Consider the following 17,880-nt stretch of genomic DNA (forward strand, 5'->3'; position numbering starts at 1 on the left):
AAACCTATATGAAAAGCTTTGCAGTTGGAAAGGACATCAATAGAACCTTTTGGATCTTTTTTGACCCATAGTGACCATTTGCACTGGGTTTCTGATGTAGAAACTTGTTTAGAATAAGCATGATGAACAAGGGGCTTAAAAACTACTGCAGAGACAGTGCTGTGAGCTGGGGCTCTCAAGGACAGAATCAGAGTTAAGGGCTTCTGTAGTCCAACCTGTTGCAGGAACCACATACCTGTATCACTGCTCTTGACATGTGATGGGGCTCAGATGTTTTACTTAAGCAACAGCCCTCAGGAATTAAACACCCCACTGGGCTGGGGAGAACAGGGAATGGATTAGTAACTTTTTAATAGATATGTGATAAATGCCCAGTTTCCCTTAATTTAATGTGGATAGTAGAGATCATTTTACCAGGTATTATCTTCCCAGCTGACTAGGTCCATTGAGACTTGCCATTCAAGAGCCAGTGTTCAGAGGCAGTTGGTGACTTATGCTGCTAAGGCCTTTTATCAGGGTTGATGTGAGAAGCAAGAAGCTGAGATCTTCCTGAAGGAGCAGTTTTAGCTCTAGGTGTGGACACCTCAGGGCACGGGTGCCCCATCAGTGTGGTAGGTTCTGTCTGCGTGTAGTGCAAATGCACCAGCTATCTCAGTTTTGCCAGCAGCAGAGATTTTTAGCTTTGCAGGGTGGCAGTTGAAATAAGGCATCTCTGACCTCTGGAAAAGGGAATAAGCACTGACAAATCGTTTTGCATCAGGCCCTGGTGCCTATAGGTGGCAGCCTGACACCAGTAGGACACGACCATATTAGTACCGTTCAACCACAGGGTTTTCTGGGTCCTTATGGTAGTGCTTGCCCAGCTGCTGGGAGAGGGGCTGAAGCTCAGTAATCCGGGGGCAAGAAGTGGTTTGTCCATCAGCTGCATCCATAGGGATCTTCTCTCTGGCCTCTGCATGCTTCTGTGAACACCCACACTGAAAATACCCAGCCTTTGCTTTCTGCCCAGGCCATTTACCTCCCACCTGGGGTGTTGCTGGTGTAGTCCAATGTGTTTTCTCTCTGAGCACGGAACTGCCTAAAAAGCTATTTTCAAACAGGTTTGTTTGAAATGCAGTTTAAAGGTGCTTGTGAGGAACAGTTGCACCTGCCTGTGCTGCATTGTTGTGGGCACACAGAGGCTGGAGTTTTCTCACAGAGTGGTGTGCTGCTGGGACACGTGGCCTCAGCCAGGCTTGACTTACACACTGGTCGGGTACCAGTGACCCTTGGGAAAACCACTGCAGTCACCTGGGCTGTTCTCAGTGATACACAGATTTTCCCTTTTAGTAACCATTCCAGGTTTCCAGGATGTTTCCCAGAGCTGCAGCCACCTTCCTGTCACTCCATGCCTGGCCAGCCTCCATGAAGAAGCAGGGGTCCCCCAAACCCTCCCTCCACAGACTTCCCTGGCTTAAAGGGTCACTGTGTCTCAAGGGTTAACCAAGAGTTAGCTGGAGGTTAGTGTGCACCCGCAACCTGGGGGAAAAGAACACAATTTCCTTTTGCATCTCCTTGTGTGAGTACTTCAATGAATACTGCACCTTTTCCACAGTGATACCTTCCTGGGCTGGGAAAACCTTTTTTGTGCCTTCTACTGGAGCAAGTGTTAATAACCATAAGTAGCCCCAATGATGTGGCTGTAAATGTCCCCCATGTACAGAGGTGTCAGCGTGTGTGTGTTAGCGCTGGCCTTGGTAGGATCCCTGTTGAGTTCTGGCAGGAGCTATGCTGCTTTCTCATCCTCGCTCACTGTTGTTGTTCTTCTCAGGTTTTCCTTGACTTTAATGAATTCTGGTGCATTATCTTCTTCCTTCTCCTGCTCTTTCTCCAGCTGTAACAAAGAAGAGTCACCATTATCTGTGCACGCTGAAGGACAAAAGTACATTGACTATGTAAAAGTGGTGGGCTCTTTTTTGCTGGATGTCCACTTATTATTGCCCACAGCTGAACGAGTGTGTAGTGCACATATTGGTGCTCTTTCCAAACCATTACACCAGAGCCACGTTCACCCTGAATCTCATTTTCTGGCCAACTGAAACATTGGTAATTTTTTTTTTTTTCCTCCAGGTAGGAACATCTTCAGCAGAGAAGCTGAGGTGATGCATCAACCTGGCATGGAGGGAGCAGGATGTTTGAATCCTTCCCAGCAAAGAAGGGTTGTGAACCTGGGATAAGCTTTCAGCGTTAGGTTATTGTCTACAGGGGAGGGCGGTAAGTAGTTGTACTGCTTCTCTTACATATGCAAGGTCTTTATGGATCAGTCCCTAAACCACCTTGTTTCATATTCCTGGTTCTTCTCTGAGAATACTGGGTTCATTTAAGTGATGTTGGCTTGGCTGATATTATTGCAAGGGAGCTGTTGTGTCATTGAGTAAACTAGTTTCATCCATTTGCAGTGAAATACTGGCAAGTAGGACAGGGAATTCTCAGCAGCCACAAGCTGACCTGATGCTTGCAGTGCTTTGGGTAAGAGGGCAGACACAGGGCATGGTTGTGCTGCTAACAAGCACCCATCCTGAGTCTTTCTCTCCCCGGGCATGTTTTTGGCCAGAGTATGTGCCAAGAGCTGCTCCCAAAAGCAACTTGGGTGTGATTTCAAAAGCCCCCATGCTATTTGGTGAGCTTTGAACTGAAAAGCACACCCCAAGGACACCATGTGGGGCCTGGAGGAGGCCCAGGGCCAGTGGTGTGTGGTGGAGGTTCTGGGTGAGGTGGTATGAACCAGGTGGATCCCACTGAGAGGATGAGGGTACGGCAGATGGGGCAGCAGTGAAGGATGTACTATGACTTCTGTTTTATGGAGGGGTAGCAATGCAGTACCTTGGGTTGAACCCCAGCCCACCCATCTCCCCTGCAGTCTGTGCCTTGTGTGGGGTGGTTAGTATAACCTGGGGATGACCGAAAACTCAGTTCTACCTGATCCAGCCTCTGTTGCCTCTTCAATAGCTCCTTTTCAAAAGGAGACTGTAATTTCTTTGCCTCTTCCTCTTCCTTCTTCTGTTTGATGATCTGGTTTCGTCGTCGGTGCTCGAGGACCCGCTGCAGCTCTGGCTTGCTCTCCACACTCAAGCCTCTGTGGATAAAAAGCAGATAAATCAGGGCTGGAGCACCTACACCCTCGGGTATAACAACTGCCAGCCTGGTAGCCCCAAAAAACTTATTGGTCCTAAGTGGAAACATGGTCCACAAACCAGCCCAGGTCCACAAATCTATCCACAAGGCTTTGAGGATGTTACTGGGAGCACCTTCCTCCTGGGAAGGTGCACAGGGCTGCCTGTCTCAGGTGGGCACAGCATTTGCTCTCCATGGCTGGGGCTTGTGGTGCTGCAAGTTCTGCTAATCCCATTGCACTGAGGTGCTGCAGCTTTCTGGGTCGGCTGTGGAAATGAGACTTTCTGATGTCTTTTACTGTTACTGGTTTTAATTATGTCAGTGACAGATTCGGCTGCGTTGAGGCCATTTCAAACGATGACGATTTTTTTCCCACCAGCAGGGGTAGTCATTGATCTGCAGTAATTATCCTGGCAGCTCCTTTCTTCCCCGTTTCATCCCAGTTTTGCTTCAGAGCTGAGGGCTAGCGATCTCTCTGTTGACATGGAGAGTTTGGGTCAAGGGGTCAAACTGAAATGTCCTTTTTTCCCAAAGCCAGGGCATCTGGGGCTAGAGGAGGCGCCTGGGTCCCTTCCAGCTGCCTGAAGCATCCCCCTGGAAGTGGAGCTGCTCCAAGCCTTGTTTTGTGAGGGATGGGATTATAGGAAAGGAACCATGGAAAGGACATGCAGGCAAGGCGTAAATATGTGGTCAAGAGACGAAAAGTTTTCATCATGTATTTCAGAAACCTAACACTTGGAATATTGCCATGCCTGGATGTAGATACTAAAATTTGCTTCCTGCTGCTGACCCTGATCACCTTAGAATCACAGGCTCATTCTGGTTGGAAAAGATCTTTAAGATCATCAAGTCTAATCGTTAACCCATCACTAAACCATGTTCCTCAGCACCACATCTGCACAGTTTTAAAATCTCTCCGTGTTGGTGACTCCACCACTTTTCTGGGCAGCCTGTTCCAGTGCCTGACAACCCTTACAGTGAAAAAAATTCCTCCTAATCTAAACCTCCCCCAGCAAAACTTGTGGCCATTTCCTCTTATCCTATTACTTGCTACTTGGAAGAAGAGACTGGCAGCCACCTTGCTCCTTTCTGTCCTTCCAGGGTAGTGGTTTGACCAACTCAATTCCTCTGTGCCAGAAGGTGGCAGGTGCTGAGCTAGTATCTCACATAATGAAAAATTGAATGGGTAGGCAGGAGAGGGAAATACTGTGCAGATGCAGCAGACCTCTGTGGTGTCACAACATGGCTGTGCACCAGTGCTTTCATCCCTTCAGTGCCACATTTAACAATGCTTCCTATTGTAATGTCTTTAGTTTATGACAGGACAAAGTTCATGGCAGTATTGGTGCAAGTAGCTGTAGCATTGGCCCCAGAGGTTTTATGCTGGTTTTTCAAGGCAGAAAGAACTTAGATGCTGCAGAAATGCTTTTCCCAAGGTTTGAGAGAAGGCAAGCCTGCCTTGGCTTGCTGGAGACAGCTTGCAATGTTGCCTGTGGATTTATACTACTCTTTGATTTAATAAACCTGTGTTGTTAATACCTGGAGGTGTTGACTAAGATAAGGGTTTTGTTGCACAAACTGCTGATTTTAGTTGCTTTTCCCTGCTGCTTAAGGGGAAAAACGAACAGCAAAGAAGCCACAGGAACAAGTCCTAAATCCTTCTCTCTCCCCTTCTCCCCCTCTCTCCCTCTATAGTAACACATAGCAAGAAGCAAGATTGACAAGAAACCAGCAATGATGGATTAATCTTTGTAGTAGGGTTTGTTTCACATACTTTCTGAATATTTGGGAGGCCAGATCCAAACAGGACTATAAGGAAAGGGGTCAGGAGCTGTGGGATGGCTGCAGTGGAGCTGCCTCCTGCCAGTGTCTGATGGCCTGTGTGGGTGTAACAAGGTGGCAGGAACACAAAAGTGATGATATACTTTTTGTTTGCCAGTTTGAAGCTCAGTCTGATGCTGGGGGCTCTGAACCCCACCTGTTGCAGTTCACCTCTGCTACCCCTGTTGCAGGAATTTCTTTATTTGTTCTTCCAGCAATATTTAGTCTGGAATAATGTTGCTTGAGATGAAAGCCAGTGCTGGCGGGTGAGCCTTTAAACTGAGCAGTACCACTAGGCAGGATGTGGTCACTCTCAAGTCTGAGAGTTTTAAAAATACCTGGCTGGTATAGTTACCTCTGCCTTGATGACAGAGAATGGCCTTGGTGTGGTCCCTGTAATTCATCTGATTCTGGGAAGCCAAGCCCAGCCAGTGCCACTATTAATTAATGCACCCCACTTGCAGGCTTGATTTTTGGCTGAATTAATATTTTGGTCTGGTTCTTCTGGTGAGTGTAGTCCTTTTGATCAGAGGCTGTGCTCTTTTTAATTAGACTGCTGAAGTTCTCCCATGTCAGAATATTGCAGGGCTTTCAGAAAAAGTCAATATAAAGCCAGAAGATTTCTTGCTGTGCCTAAAAGCCTCTGAACTGAATATGCTTTTTTTGCCCTGATATTCAGATGGTTGCTGCAAAGAAATGATGTGCTTAGAGGTTCTTATTCACCAGTGTCACCCTGATGTTGTATCTCTACCCCCAAAGAGTTAAACTGTGGAGATGGGGTAGGACTTGTTCCTTGGAGAGCTGGTGGCAGAGAGTCTCCCTTCCCTGTGGTAGGAAGTCAGCATGGTGAATTCATCCTGCCTTTACCCTTTTGTTTTTGAGAGAGATGCTGATTAGCCTTTTCCCTGTACAGATGATCTCAGCCTGATGCTCTTCCAGCTTTAATGGCTCCATCCAGCCCACACTTCTCACTGTATCTGGGTTGACCTTAAAGCATACAGGAATGCTGTACATTGTTGGGGACTTGGCAAGTCAGTGACAGAGATAGAAAATCCAGGACCAGGGAGAAAATGTGCATGGAACAGTGAGGATGGGGCTGTAGGGATGCCTTGCATCTTCTGCAAACAGCTCTGGAAAGTGTGAGCTGATGCTTCAGGATGGCAGAGCAGCAGGGGCTTTTCCTTCTGCTTTTGTTTTAAAAGAAACTGTCACCTCAGAGAAAACAGAAAAGGGCTACAGCAAGTTTTATGCTGTTCCTGTTTGCAGGTAAAGGGATTTATTGTGCCCTTCCAACTCAAAGGCTGTCACTGACACTTGTGCCTCAGCTGCTGAGCTCTGATAGTTCAGTCCCTCTCAGACCACCCTAATGACTCCTTCTTACCTTTTGTGGTTCATCAGCAGCTCTCTGTGTAGCTCTTGGTGACTCTTCGAGGCTTTTACAGGATTTAGGAGCTTTTTAGGTTTGATGAGGTCTGGGTTTCCATCGATGTAGTCTGGGTGAGTCAGGATATTCCCACCATCTGGTCGTTCCCGCTGTATTTCAGTGTACATTGATGCTGAAAGAAAAGAGAGGTGTTTGCATGAGAAGTGTCATCCCTCTGTGGTGTGGGAACCTGCTGGAACTCTCTTCCCCTGGCCAAGACAGAGGAGAAGAGATGGTGCCTGCCCTGGCTGCTTAACAGCAGTGTCAGTGTCTGTGTCCATGTGCCTCCATGTGCTGGTTCAGGTTTTTTTGAGGCTTAAAAAAAATTCCCTTTGTGTTGTTGATGAGACACATTAATTAGATCAGTTACATTCCTTGCCAGCCACTTGCTTCAGTGGCTGCAGCATTTAGTGACAAGGATTAATGCAAGATAGGTCTAACTAAAACTGGAAACAGCTGTGGATGTGGACTGTGCTGAGCTGCTGCTTTGGTCATCCTGGTCAAAGCTGTTGGTCCCTTAGCACAAGGGGATGTTGTAGGAGTTGAGTGACTTCTGCAACAGTGGCCTGAGAAAGTGCTGCTGTATCTGAAACCTCTTGTCTAGGAAAGATTTTGCAGGTATCCTGCTGGCCTAATAATCAGGATCAAGCCCAACACCAGGAAAAGCGTGATTTGCCCACGCAGTACGGGATCATGCTGTAATAATTTGTCTGTTCTGGACCTAGGAACAAGAGCCCACTGCTTCGGAAATAATGGCAGCTTGGATTTCAGGCAAGCCACAGGGCATGTTAATTGTTGGTATTTTCAAGTGCTCCATGTTTCTCATTTACAAAAACTCCTATACAAAGCGAGCGCAAAGCACAGTTTATAAGACAAAATGTGTGTGGTGAGCTGTGCCTTTAAATGTGGAGCACAGTGGGGCTGCCTGCAATTATTGAGTGCACGGTCTAATCAGGGGCTCAGAAAGAGCAATTTATTCCTGACTATTCACTTGAACAATTTGGAAGTTTACCAGTAAGAATAAAAAGTCCCAGGAAAAGGGTGTAGGCAGCTCAAAGTCTGTTAGTGTCTCCTTAGTACAGTATTTCTGGGGGCCTAGTGTGAAGATGTATGGGTTGGTGGAGCAGCAAGGAAAACAGTTGTTCAGTAATGTTGCCTCTCATTGCAATCTCATGTACAAAAGAAATAAAACCCCTTTAAAAGAGAAATCAATTTTAAAAAAGGCAAGAGAAAGCAGGCTAGGTTATTCTTTCACAGTCAGTAAGTACTTATCAAATGTAAAGTGGATGGCAATCAAACAGAATTGTGTAAGGAATAATGCTGCTGAAGAAATGATTCAATATCAAACAGCTTCTCGTTCAATGCTAATGTGGTCAGTGCCCTGCTGCTCTGGGAACAAAGAAAACAAATCGGAGCTCATTGCATGAGTGTAATTGGGGTGAATAGTTTGGTACATATTTAAAGGGCACTTGGAAGCTGGAACCAGTGATTTCTTCTATTAAATCGTTTTCCTTTAGGATCATGCCTCGCTGCTGGCAGGAGAGAAGGTGGTGTGGTCTGATGTTTGATGGCAAGTGCCAGGCTGACTGACAACCCCGTGGGGCTGGACTCCACAGGCTGAACCCAGAGGCTCAGGATTGCTGTCCAGAGAGATGCAGGGACTGAAGAACAGCCAAGGGTTAAGGCAGCACAATTTCATGGTTAGATGAAAGCCAGGTTTTGTACAATGAGAAAACATGTCAGGTTTTCACAGGGGTAAAATTGCTTTGTTTGGATTTTTTTTTCCCTACTTCTTCCCTTTTTGGGTCTTTTCACAGAAGAGGCAGACAAAAGACAAGGAAGGAAGGTATAAAAGCAAAGGTTTGTTTTGGTATGAATGAAATGGATAAGCTCCCATTTTAAATGGCAAGGCAATGTCTTCATTCTTCAAACAAAAAAGTCTCTTCCTGGAGTAATATAAGTAAAATGCCAGGTGTTTTAAATGGAAACACTGCTTTTGGACAGCTGTACTAACAGACTAGCCTCAGTGTCTCTGTGTCATCCTGTTGCCCTTTTCCCACTGTTACTCTGCCATCTTTCTGAGCAGAACTGCCTCTAGTGCCAGGGATATCCAGTGATGCTTGTGTGCAGGGTACCACATCCTGCTGCATGGCAGGAGAAGGGCTGGAGTGGATTGATCCTGGATTCATCCCTCTTAAATCTGCCTGTTGTACTCTGCCAGGGGATATTGCAGAGAACCATGAGCATGGAAGGATTATGTAGCCAACCAAGCCTGAAGGACCAACCTGGATGCTGTAAAAGTGTATTTGGTGGGTTCTTTCTATACAAAATAGCTCTTGGGCCCTGCTGCTGAGCTGCACTTGCTCTTGGAGCACTGGTGCAGCAGTGTTACTTAGAAAGGACTGATTTCCCACTGCATCCATAATGATGGGTTTCCTTTTGCAACTCAGAAGTAGGAGACTCTCCTTCGCTACCTCCAAAACGCAGATCATGGGAGATTTGCTTGGGACAGGCTGTCCCCACATCCACACAGGGTTAATGCCTAGCAGCATACAATGCATCTCATGGTGACATCCAGCCCTTCAGCTTAGTCTTGTGGTGTTTCCACCCCCAGACATGCAGGATGATCCTCGCTTTGAGGGGACCCTCTGCTTGTGGAGTATTTTGGGGCAGAACTGCAGTGAACCTGGAGGTTTTGAATTGGCCAATGTGGTTATTTCCAGACCACAGCAACCTGACTTTGCATGGCTGAGGCTTGCAAAGAAGCAGCCATTGATCTTTGCTGAAGGCAGATGGGGAACTTTTCCTTGAAACTAGTAGAAATGGAGAAAATACTGGGAAGGAAGGAATGGGAGGAACTGAAACAGATTGGAAGCATTTCTGGCCAGGCGGCTGTTAAACCAGCAGGCAGAAGTCCTCACAATGAGTGCAATTTGCTTGAACAATACTGAGGGGGCCAGGACACAGCAGGTAGCTCTGAGCTTGGTTTTCACTGTGTTGGATGTGTCTAGAAGTGTTTCAGACACCCACCTTGAGGGTCTGTCTTCCAGTAGGTGTCTGTAGTGCTGGTTCAGGGATGAAGTCAAAGCCCTGACCTTGTCCCTGACCAGGACTGGAAGGAGCCTTGATCCTCACTGCAAGAACAGTGCTTTAAACCTTCAGAAGACCTTAGTCTGGAACAATTCAAGGAGTGTCTTCATTTGCATTGAGCAGAAAAAGAAAAATGAGAATATAAAAATATTGGTGCCGAAGCACAGCTGGGGGTTATGCTGGGAGTAGGGATGGAGCATCTTTTCTCCTGCAGGTTGGCAGATAGGGACCCAGTGCAAAATGTTTCTCGTGGAGTAGATCTATCATCTTCAAGACCTGATGTAATTCATGTCCATGTAAGGGAGGACAGACTGTGATCAGGCTGCTTTTTGTCATTATTTATAGTGCTGGAGGTGTAAATCAAGCCAGGTCTCTGCAGTGGATTTACAGCAGGATGTCTGTTTTTCCATGATTCAGCTGTAGATCAATGAACAAGGCTCTGCTCTGGCACCTCCTTGGCCACCATCATAAATCAGCAAAAGGTGTTAGACGTTTTTATATTGTTCTTGGCAAGATATAAACAAAAAAAAAGTGCATTTTAATACCGTCTGCTGTACTCAAAGACAGTGTGACCTTTCAAAAAGATCAGCTTTGGAGTGTTGCTTATGAAAAGTTACCCGTGTTTGCTTCGATACACTCAGGGTTTTACTTGCTTTTAAATATTTTCCCTTTCCTCATTTCTAAAAGCCTGGGGCTTTCTCAGAAAGAGAGAATTACTTTTCTGTAGGTAAAAAGAAAGAGTCCCTGGATGAGGAGGCCAAGGCCACTGGCAGATACTTGAATGTCATGCATGGTGTATCTCTGCTCCCAGCTGCAGCTGTGAGTTGAGCTCCCAGTCTTTGTCAGTTTTCTAAGAGACCTCAAATATTCAGCATCTTCAGGATGGTCTAGAGAACAGCCACCCCACTGCCTCAGGCTGTGGGACTGGCTAGAAGACAAAAAATGACATTTTAATATCTTGGTCTGTTCTGACCTAAAACACAGCCCAAATTCCTGCTCAGACCACCTGGAAATGCATATAAACCCCCCAGCTCCTGGGAGACCTGTGATAAAATCTTGGGTCTGCAATCCTGTCCCAAGTGGTTTCCACTTCTGATTGTGCTCTGCCCCAGTCTTTTGAGGAACAGGATATCGGGCAGTTTTGAAGTGACATTAAATGCCTTTGAAAACCTAAATATTGCAACTAACATAGAAGCTGTAAAATGTGGTGTCCTGCCTGGGGTGCTGGGTGGCTTTTGTGCAGCTCAGGGAGAAAGGTTTTAGCCTGCTCCTAGAGAGGAGGAGGACTAGTTTATATCCAGGGACAGGCACTGGGCACAGGGGCTCAGCTGCAGCTGAGTTACACTTCCCTTTGCTGCTGCTGCTGCAGCCTTTTGGTTTTCCCTCACTCAGAGGAGATGCCCTTCACAGAGCATTTATTTAGGATTAAGTGACTTGTCTCTCTGCCATGGCTTGCCCTGTGACCCCCTCTGCTTCAAGACTCTGTGCTGCTCCCCATGCTGCTGCTGGCAGTCTGCTTCATTGTCCTGTCGGGATGGAAATAATCCCCAGGAATGTTAAGGGGATTAAGGGCCCTGGAAGGGGCAGGTAACCCGAGTGGTGCAGCTCTGTTTGCAGCTGCCTGGCTCCAGTTGTTCTTCACAAGGGGAAAAACAAAAGAGATTGAAAAGAAAATTAACCATAGCTGTTTGGTTTGGAAAGCTGCAGGGTGGAGGTCTGGGCTCCTACCCAGCACCTCTCAACTTCTAGCTGTAGGATATTGCAGGTTGTAGCACGATCTCGGTGTTTGGCTGCTTTTTGCAGATTTTCATGTGAAATTCCTCCTTTGCCCTTGAATTTTGTTTTGCCAAACTTTCCTAGACATCCTGCCCCTCTGCAAACCTGCTTGCCCTTCCCTGTGGATTCCTTGGCCCTTTTCCACCCCAAATGCAAACCAAGATTCTCTGCCTTCAATGCTGTGGGCATCCCTGCTCCACATTGTGCTCTGCTCCCTGCAATGCTGCCCTGTTGGTTCTCAGCATCATGAACTCCCAAAGCTGTGCCTACTGTCTTCTGCAGCACAGGTCAGTGTCCAGCTTTTGCTGAAATCTAGAAAGCAAACATGGTTTGCAGTCTTATTTCTGCTGTCTGTGTCATTGGAGAACTGATTTTCCTAGTAGAGCATCTCAGGAGCATCAATAGGGACAGATGATGACCAAATGGTTCTTGTTGAAAGTATTGTATGGAAAATGCTTTCTGAGCAGAGAATGGGCCTCTGTGAAATGCCATCCATATAAAAACAGGAGGAAGGCATATGAATGGAATCCAAGCTCAGAGAATATTGCTATTTGAAATTCTGTGAAGAAACCCTGTTACTTGTAGGAGGGATGAAACTGGACAAAAAACCTCAGGATGCCCAGGGTCAGGGCCTGGATCTGGGTTTGTAAAACCCCCTGCCCAAGGGACCATTTCCTGGGCAGGAATGATCACTTAAAACTATGGCTATGGAGAAGAACCTCTGGTTTTCTGGGTGCCTGGTGTTCATTCATGAACGTGTAATTATTAAGAAACCAACAGATTAGTGAAGAGCTGCTGAAAGAAGCTGGTCATACACAGCCTGCAAGTAAGGAGACTGCAAAACCAACACACTCAACCCAGGTCAGCAGAGCTAGTTTAGATCTATTTACACAAGAAACCTGAGCCTAGGAAATAATGTGAGTTTCTGACACATTTAACTGCAATCATGGAGGGGAATCTTCCCTTTTCTGGGCTATGGCCCCCATGGCATCTGCTCCCTGGGGAGCCCTCCTTTCCCCAGGATGAGGGTGCAATCCCTCACAACCCTTCTTGGGGAGGCTGATGAGCCTGTCTTTGCCCCCTGCAAGGGTTTGCATGTGCAGGTGGAGGTGCATGGGATCTTTAAACTAGCCTCAGTTCCTTTTAAGCACTGGTAGATGCACAATTCTACCTGTTATCTAGAAGGTAACTTTTTTTTTTTTTCCTTTTAGAACATGAACTTTCAGCCAGTCCATTCCCACTGTCTGAAGTGGAGCTGGAGTTTGGCTTTACAGCTTTGTGTAACAGCGGAAGAGGGCATGCTATATGTTAGGTTCTACAAAGAATCAAGCCAAAAGTTTGTTTTGTTTTGGGTTCTGGAATTCGTGACATTTTATAATTTGCTTGATTTTCCTAACATTCATTAACTGTATTCTAGAAACACAGAGTAGCTGGGGTCAGCTTCATAGGGTAGGGAAACAACTGTGTCTCAATCTCCATAAGCCCCAAAGCTTTGCATGGTGAGAGCAGATTTTGAGGTGTGACCCCATTGGGTAGAATCTGCTGATGGGAGGACAAGTGAAGCCAGGCACTTGCTTTTGAAAACCCCTTTCTACATGGTCAGAAGGTTCAGGGCAGAGCAAGGCACCCAGGTGCTGGCTTTAGTGGGTGAGATGCAGGTGCTGTCTGATGTAGTGAGGCTTTGGGCTCACAGTGACTGGAAGCCCAGTGGCAATCAAGCCTCTAAAGGTGAGCCCCAAAATGCAGCTGAGCACCCAAAGTAATCCCTGTGTGGCTGTTACACAGCCCAGCACAGAACAAAATACCTGTCATTCCTTCACATTACCTTAATGGCTGTTGTGGCTTACTGCCCTGGTGATGGATGATGATGATGTTAATAATGATGATAATAGCAATAATATGGTGAGCCCAAAGATTGGCAGATGCTAATTGTTACCTTCCCTGGGTGAGATTGTACCAGTTCTCATCCTCACTGTGATTTTCCTCTCTGGTTCTCATACTGATGGACCTGGCACACTAACCCTTGCTTGTCACCAGGCGACTGTATCACTGATAAATGATATGTGTGCCTCAGAAAGGAGGCAAAGAGCCTTTGTCTGCTTTTAATCTATAGTTTTAAATAATTAAGCAAGTCTAATTCTGGTATTTATAATGCAATAGGGTGAATGTAACTTGATGTGGCCACTGTGGAAAGCAGTTCCCAGCTATTGAGTGGCTGGCTGGGGCAGCAGGCATGCATATCCCAGATCCTCTCACCTTTGCTCAGCCCTGACATTCAGAAATAGACCCCATCAGGTCATGGGGCAAGAAAGGAAAAGAAAAGCCTAATGGAAATGTAAGCTGGGGCAGGGGGACATGGCCCTGCAGCTTCTGGACTCACAGCCACATTTCTTCTCCTACCAGTAGAGTCAGTGCTGCCCACCAGCATAGCCAGCCTCCCCAGTCCAACCAGTGCCCCACAACACCATGCCAGTGCTGCAGCCCTGGGACTGTGACTGCCTGCAGGGGTACCAGCTCATCCTGGGCTTCTCACATGCTACCAGCTGCAATCACCCCCAAATGTAAAGGACCCTGCATGTCATCATAGTTACCTGCTGAGCTTAGCACTCATGCACACACATTTGGAAGACAGAAATCCCAGCAGGTTTGGGGCCAGATGAGTTTTCTGGTGTGCAGAAGTTATGGGTACCCTGGTTTGTGTTGGCTAACACTGCAAACACTCATACAGTCAAGCAGCAGCAAGCTCCCCTCTGCCTGCAGGCAGGCAGGAATGGGTGTGTTGGTTAATAATTTAATTTAATTACCTTGGACTGTGATAAGCAAAAATAACAAGGCTGGGATCCTACTCTGCTAGCAGTCGCCAAGGGACGTCAGTCCTGTGCCTTCTGTGACCAGCTTGTTTAGTTTTGTTAAGCAGTGACAGATGCTTTGCAGTCTTTCTTGGTAATTGCAAACTTACTTTTAATATCTCATCAAATGTTTGCTCTGTGACAGATGCACATCAATCATTAATGAATGTTTTAAGGTAGATCAAAGGTATTTTGTTGAATACCAAGGAAATCCTCCCACATGGATTTGCCTGGATTGTATTAGCAAGTGCCCCCTGTCCAGCCCATTGCCTCTCCAAAAGGGTCTGGAACATAATAGCCTGGGGTTTGCCTGGGGAACTTCTGGTGGGGTATGGGTCCATTTTGAAAAGGAGAAGCAGAAGGGCAGCTTTTCCACCAGCTACTGAAGTATTAAAGTAACACGATATCTCAAACAAAACTTAAAACAAGGTCCAAAGTCACTTGTGCATGAATGTGTACGCAGTGCAGACTGACCCCACGGGGGCTCAGCAGCCCACCCCCACAGGGCATAGCTGGCAGAGACACGGGGACCCTCCCGGGGTAGCTCGGGGGGCTCTGGGCTTACCTGATTTCCGCAGCGTGGCCCTGGGAAGCCTGGGGGGCAGGTGCTGCCCCGTGCCCCACGACATGGAGCTGTGGGAGCTGAGGCTGCTGCTTCTGCCTGGCTACGCTCGCGCCTGCCTCACTTTACGGCTGGGTCCAACGAAGCTGCCTGACTCCTGCCAGGTCTGTCCACTGGGAGCGGGGACGGAGGGTCACACGGAGGTGGCTGCTGCACCGTTGCTCTAACCACCCCACAGGGTCCCAGCTGAGGGCTGGAGCTTGGCTGGCAGCAGCTGTTGGCCTTGCCCGCTCCTCGATGCTGGTCCCAAAGGTCTCTCTACCACTCTGAGAACTTGCTTCCTCTGCTCTTCGTTGCTGAGTGATGTTTTCTCAGGACAAAGGAACAAGCTAATTGTTTTTTCCTCCCAGAGCAAACAGCCCTGTGCACGCCCAGGCGCCCGAGCAGCCTGCCCAGCACGGCTGCTGCTGGTGGAGAGGTCTTGTCCCTGCTCCACAGAGGACGATCCCTCCTAAGTGTGCCTTAACCATGCTCCTGGAGAAATCAGATCGCCCCAGAGGAAGCCACACGCCCACTCTCTTTAGCAACCACTGCAACAGCCAAGCCCGGCACCAGGGCAACCGCTCGAGTTATCGTGATTATTCCCCAGCCTGTTGCAACACCCCTCATCTACCAACTGCTGCTCAGTCCTAGGGGAGAAGCTGCTGCACCCTGTGGGGAAGGGCAGTTGGAGGGGGCAGCAGCCCCTGCATGGGGCCATGGGCAACCTGGTGACACCAGGTCTGTGTGATACTACTGCATTGCTGCCCCAGGCTCCCACTGCTCCAGGTTTCATCCTGCTGAGATACAACCCCTGCCTGGCTAGGGCCCCTTGTCCCCATCCTTGTACTGGCTGGAGGTACTGTATTGGCCATCTCTGAATTTCCATTGCCTGGCAAACCAGAGACTGCAAAGCTGGGGGAGAAGAAGGAGTTAAACCACCCCAGCAGCTCTTGGCTCTTAGATAGGTGCTCTGGTCAGGTCCAGCTCTGCTAAGGTTGCCCTGTGCCAGCTTGCAGATGCCCAGCATTGTGGTCCCAGGAGGTGTGCATGCATGGGACTTCACCATTTCCACCAAGAGGAAGGGGATAAAGGAATCTGGGGGCCATTACCATGATGCTCAGCCACACCCACACACTATAGCACCCATGGGTGCATGCACTGGCACGGCCATGTCCTGGCCTGTTGCTCCTGTCTCTGTGAAGGGTTGGAGAAAAGGACCAGGGCTGCCATGGGTGTGGGGGTGCTTATTCACTTATTTTGAACGCTTCACATGTTGCTTCTCTGCACTTTTCAGCATTTCTTGCCCCATCCCAGCCCTGTTTTCCAGCTAAGGGCTCAGCAGCACCAGGGGTGACCAGAAGTCTCCACTTGCCTCCCAGAGCCCTCCATGGGGCAGTGCTGGCCACTGGCACTCACCTGAGCTGCTGCTCCTGGTCTTCCCACTTCCACTCTGACACTTGGCCTGAAGGGAATATTCTTTCTGAAAAAAAAGAAGAGATGAGAGAAATGAGAAAGGACTGTACAGGTATTGCTCTGTTACAGGAGATGAAACGTAGGTTGAGTTGCTGGTCATTTTCTACTAGAGACTTAAAAATAATTATTGTTTTCAACCTCCTAACCAGGAGCTGTTAAATTTCATTGATGTGCAGCATCAGATGCAGGATATGAGGGGCAGGCTGGTCTGCATTCCCCTGTGTGTTGTGTGTGTTTGTGTGTGTGTGTGGTCAGCTCAGCCTGACCAGGCGTGGGTGAAACACAAGCAGGGTTTTGAAGGTTCCCACAAAGCTTTTGCCCCTAGACCAAGGCTGTGATGGAGGAGAGGGCTTTCAGTGGGGAGGCTTTGCAGTTCATCTGCTCAAACTGCAACCTGCCTTGTAGCCCATGGGTGCCCTGTGAGCTTCTTGTGGCTGTGCAGATTCTCCTCACAGCATGCACTGCTCTGTAGGTTGCTGCTCCTTTGCAAGCTCCAAAACACCACATTTGGCTCACTTTTGAGTTGAGGAAGAGATGGATACACATCTCTGATGCTCTCCTTGGATTGCCTTTGAACAGGCTTTAGGTCTGTGAGATCACTGGAGATGTGTCAGAGGGGGAAAAGAGCAACAATTTAAACCTGCTTTGAGCTCCTGAGTAAGAGTGGTTATGGCTGGAAGCTGCAGGAGTGGAAAAGGGCTGTGATCCATCACCACCTGCTTTCTGCTCAGTAAAACAAACTGGAAAAAGGCAAGTTACATTTTCTGGAGATGTTTCTGTCTGAGATACCCTAGTGCCTGACCAGCCACACCTCTGTGGGGAAGTAGGTTTGTGAGGTGCTTAGGACCTCCCATCCTGAACTAAGGGACTTCCCATGGTGAAGCTGTTTTTGTAGGAACTCCTTGCACAACGATTCTCTTTGCTATCTAAATCAGTAAGCAATGTCACCCTGTGCTCCCGAGTCCTTGAGATTAACAAAAAGCCTTTGTATTCCCCCTGAAGGTTACTGTGTGAAGGCGGCTGATTGCAGGGTGATATTTATCTGGAGTGGCTCCTGTGGATGAGGTGTTGCATCATTCATCAACTGCCCCCGTGTTCCTCTGAGTTGGTTTCGTGTCTCAGGAGAAGGTGAGATGGGGAGCTCATCCCAGCACCACTCCTTGCATCTCCTGTGCCCTGCATGGGGGGTTTGCAGGCAGGGGTCTTGTTTGGAGGTCTCACCCCCAGAGAGCAAGCCCAGGGGACTCCCTGTGCCAGGAGCTGGCAGAAGAGTCAGGCATCTCGGCGTGGTCTGGCATGTGTAGCTACAAGGGGCTCATTTCTCGGGAATTGAACTCTGCTCTGCTGAGGCAGCAAAGTGGACTTTTCATTCATTGTGCAAGAAAACAGAAATAAGGCTGAATGAGTACTTGGGATGTCCCTGATGGGTGGCTGCATGGCTAATTAATGAATGGCAGGAAGAGGAAGGTGGCTCTGTGGAAGCCCACAGCTGGGTCCTCGTTAGTGGGGCTGAACATGAGATTGACATATTAGCAATGCTGGCTGCTAGCTGTCATTTCTCTAGCCAGTTGCTGTGGCACCTGGAACTTTCTTATGTGGATACATCTCCTGTATATTAAAAAGCTCCAGATATGTCAAGTGAGCACCCAACACAAATCCTGGCTTTCCTGTGGCTGAGCAATGCAGCCAGC

General features: G+C 47.9%; 1 protein-coding gene across 1 annotated transcript; it reads right to left on the reverse strand.

The window, feature by feature from the left end:
- Positions 1-1,739: 1,739 nt before the first annotated feature.
- FAM107A (family with sequence similarity 107, member A) lies at positions 1,740-14,741 on the reverse strand. Its single transcript, XM_009997006.1, has 4 exons — positions 14,678-14,741; positions 6,356-6,530; positions 2,959-3,115; positions 1,740-1,873 (listed from the first exon to the last, which is right to left on the reverse strand). The coding sequence occupies exons 1-4, from the start codon at positions 14,739-14,741 to the stop codon at positions 1,766-1,768; spliced, it is 504 nt and encodes a 167-aa protein (XP_009995308.1). The 3' UTR covers positions 1,740-1,765.
- Positions 14,742-17,880: the final 3,139 nt, after the last annotated feature.

This window comes from Chaetura pelagica, unplaced genomic scaffold (assembly GCF_000747805.2).
Source record: "Chaetura pelagica isolate M959 unplaced genomic scaffold, ChaPel_1.0 scaffold364, whole genome shotgun sequence".
Lineage (NCBI taxonomy): Eukaryota > Metazoa > Chordata > Aves > Apodiformes > Apodidae > Chaetura > Chaetura pelagica.

What these genes read in the sequence shown, in the direction of transcription:
- FAM107A (XM_009997006.1), bottom strand. Translation starts at nt 14,741, where the DNA reads ATGTCGTGGGGCACGGGGCAGCACCTGCCCCCCAGGCTTCCCAGGGCC. An exon ending in CTGCTGATGAACCACAAAAG is followed by an intron (nt 3,116 to 6,355) that starts GTAAGAAGGAGT and finishes TTTTATCCACAG; the next exon opens with AGGCTTGAGTGTGGAGAGCA. An exon ending in GGCAACAGAGGCTGGATCAG is followed by an intron (nt 1,874 to 2,958) that starts GTAGAACTGAGT and finishes TCTTTGTTACAG; the next exon opens with CTGGAGAAAGAGCAGGAGAA.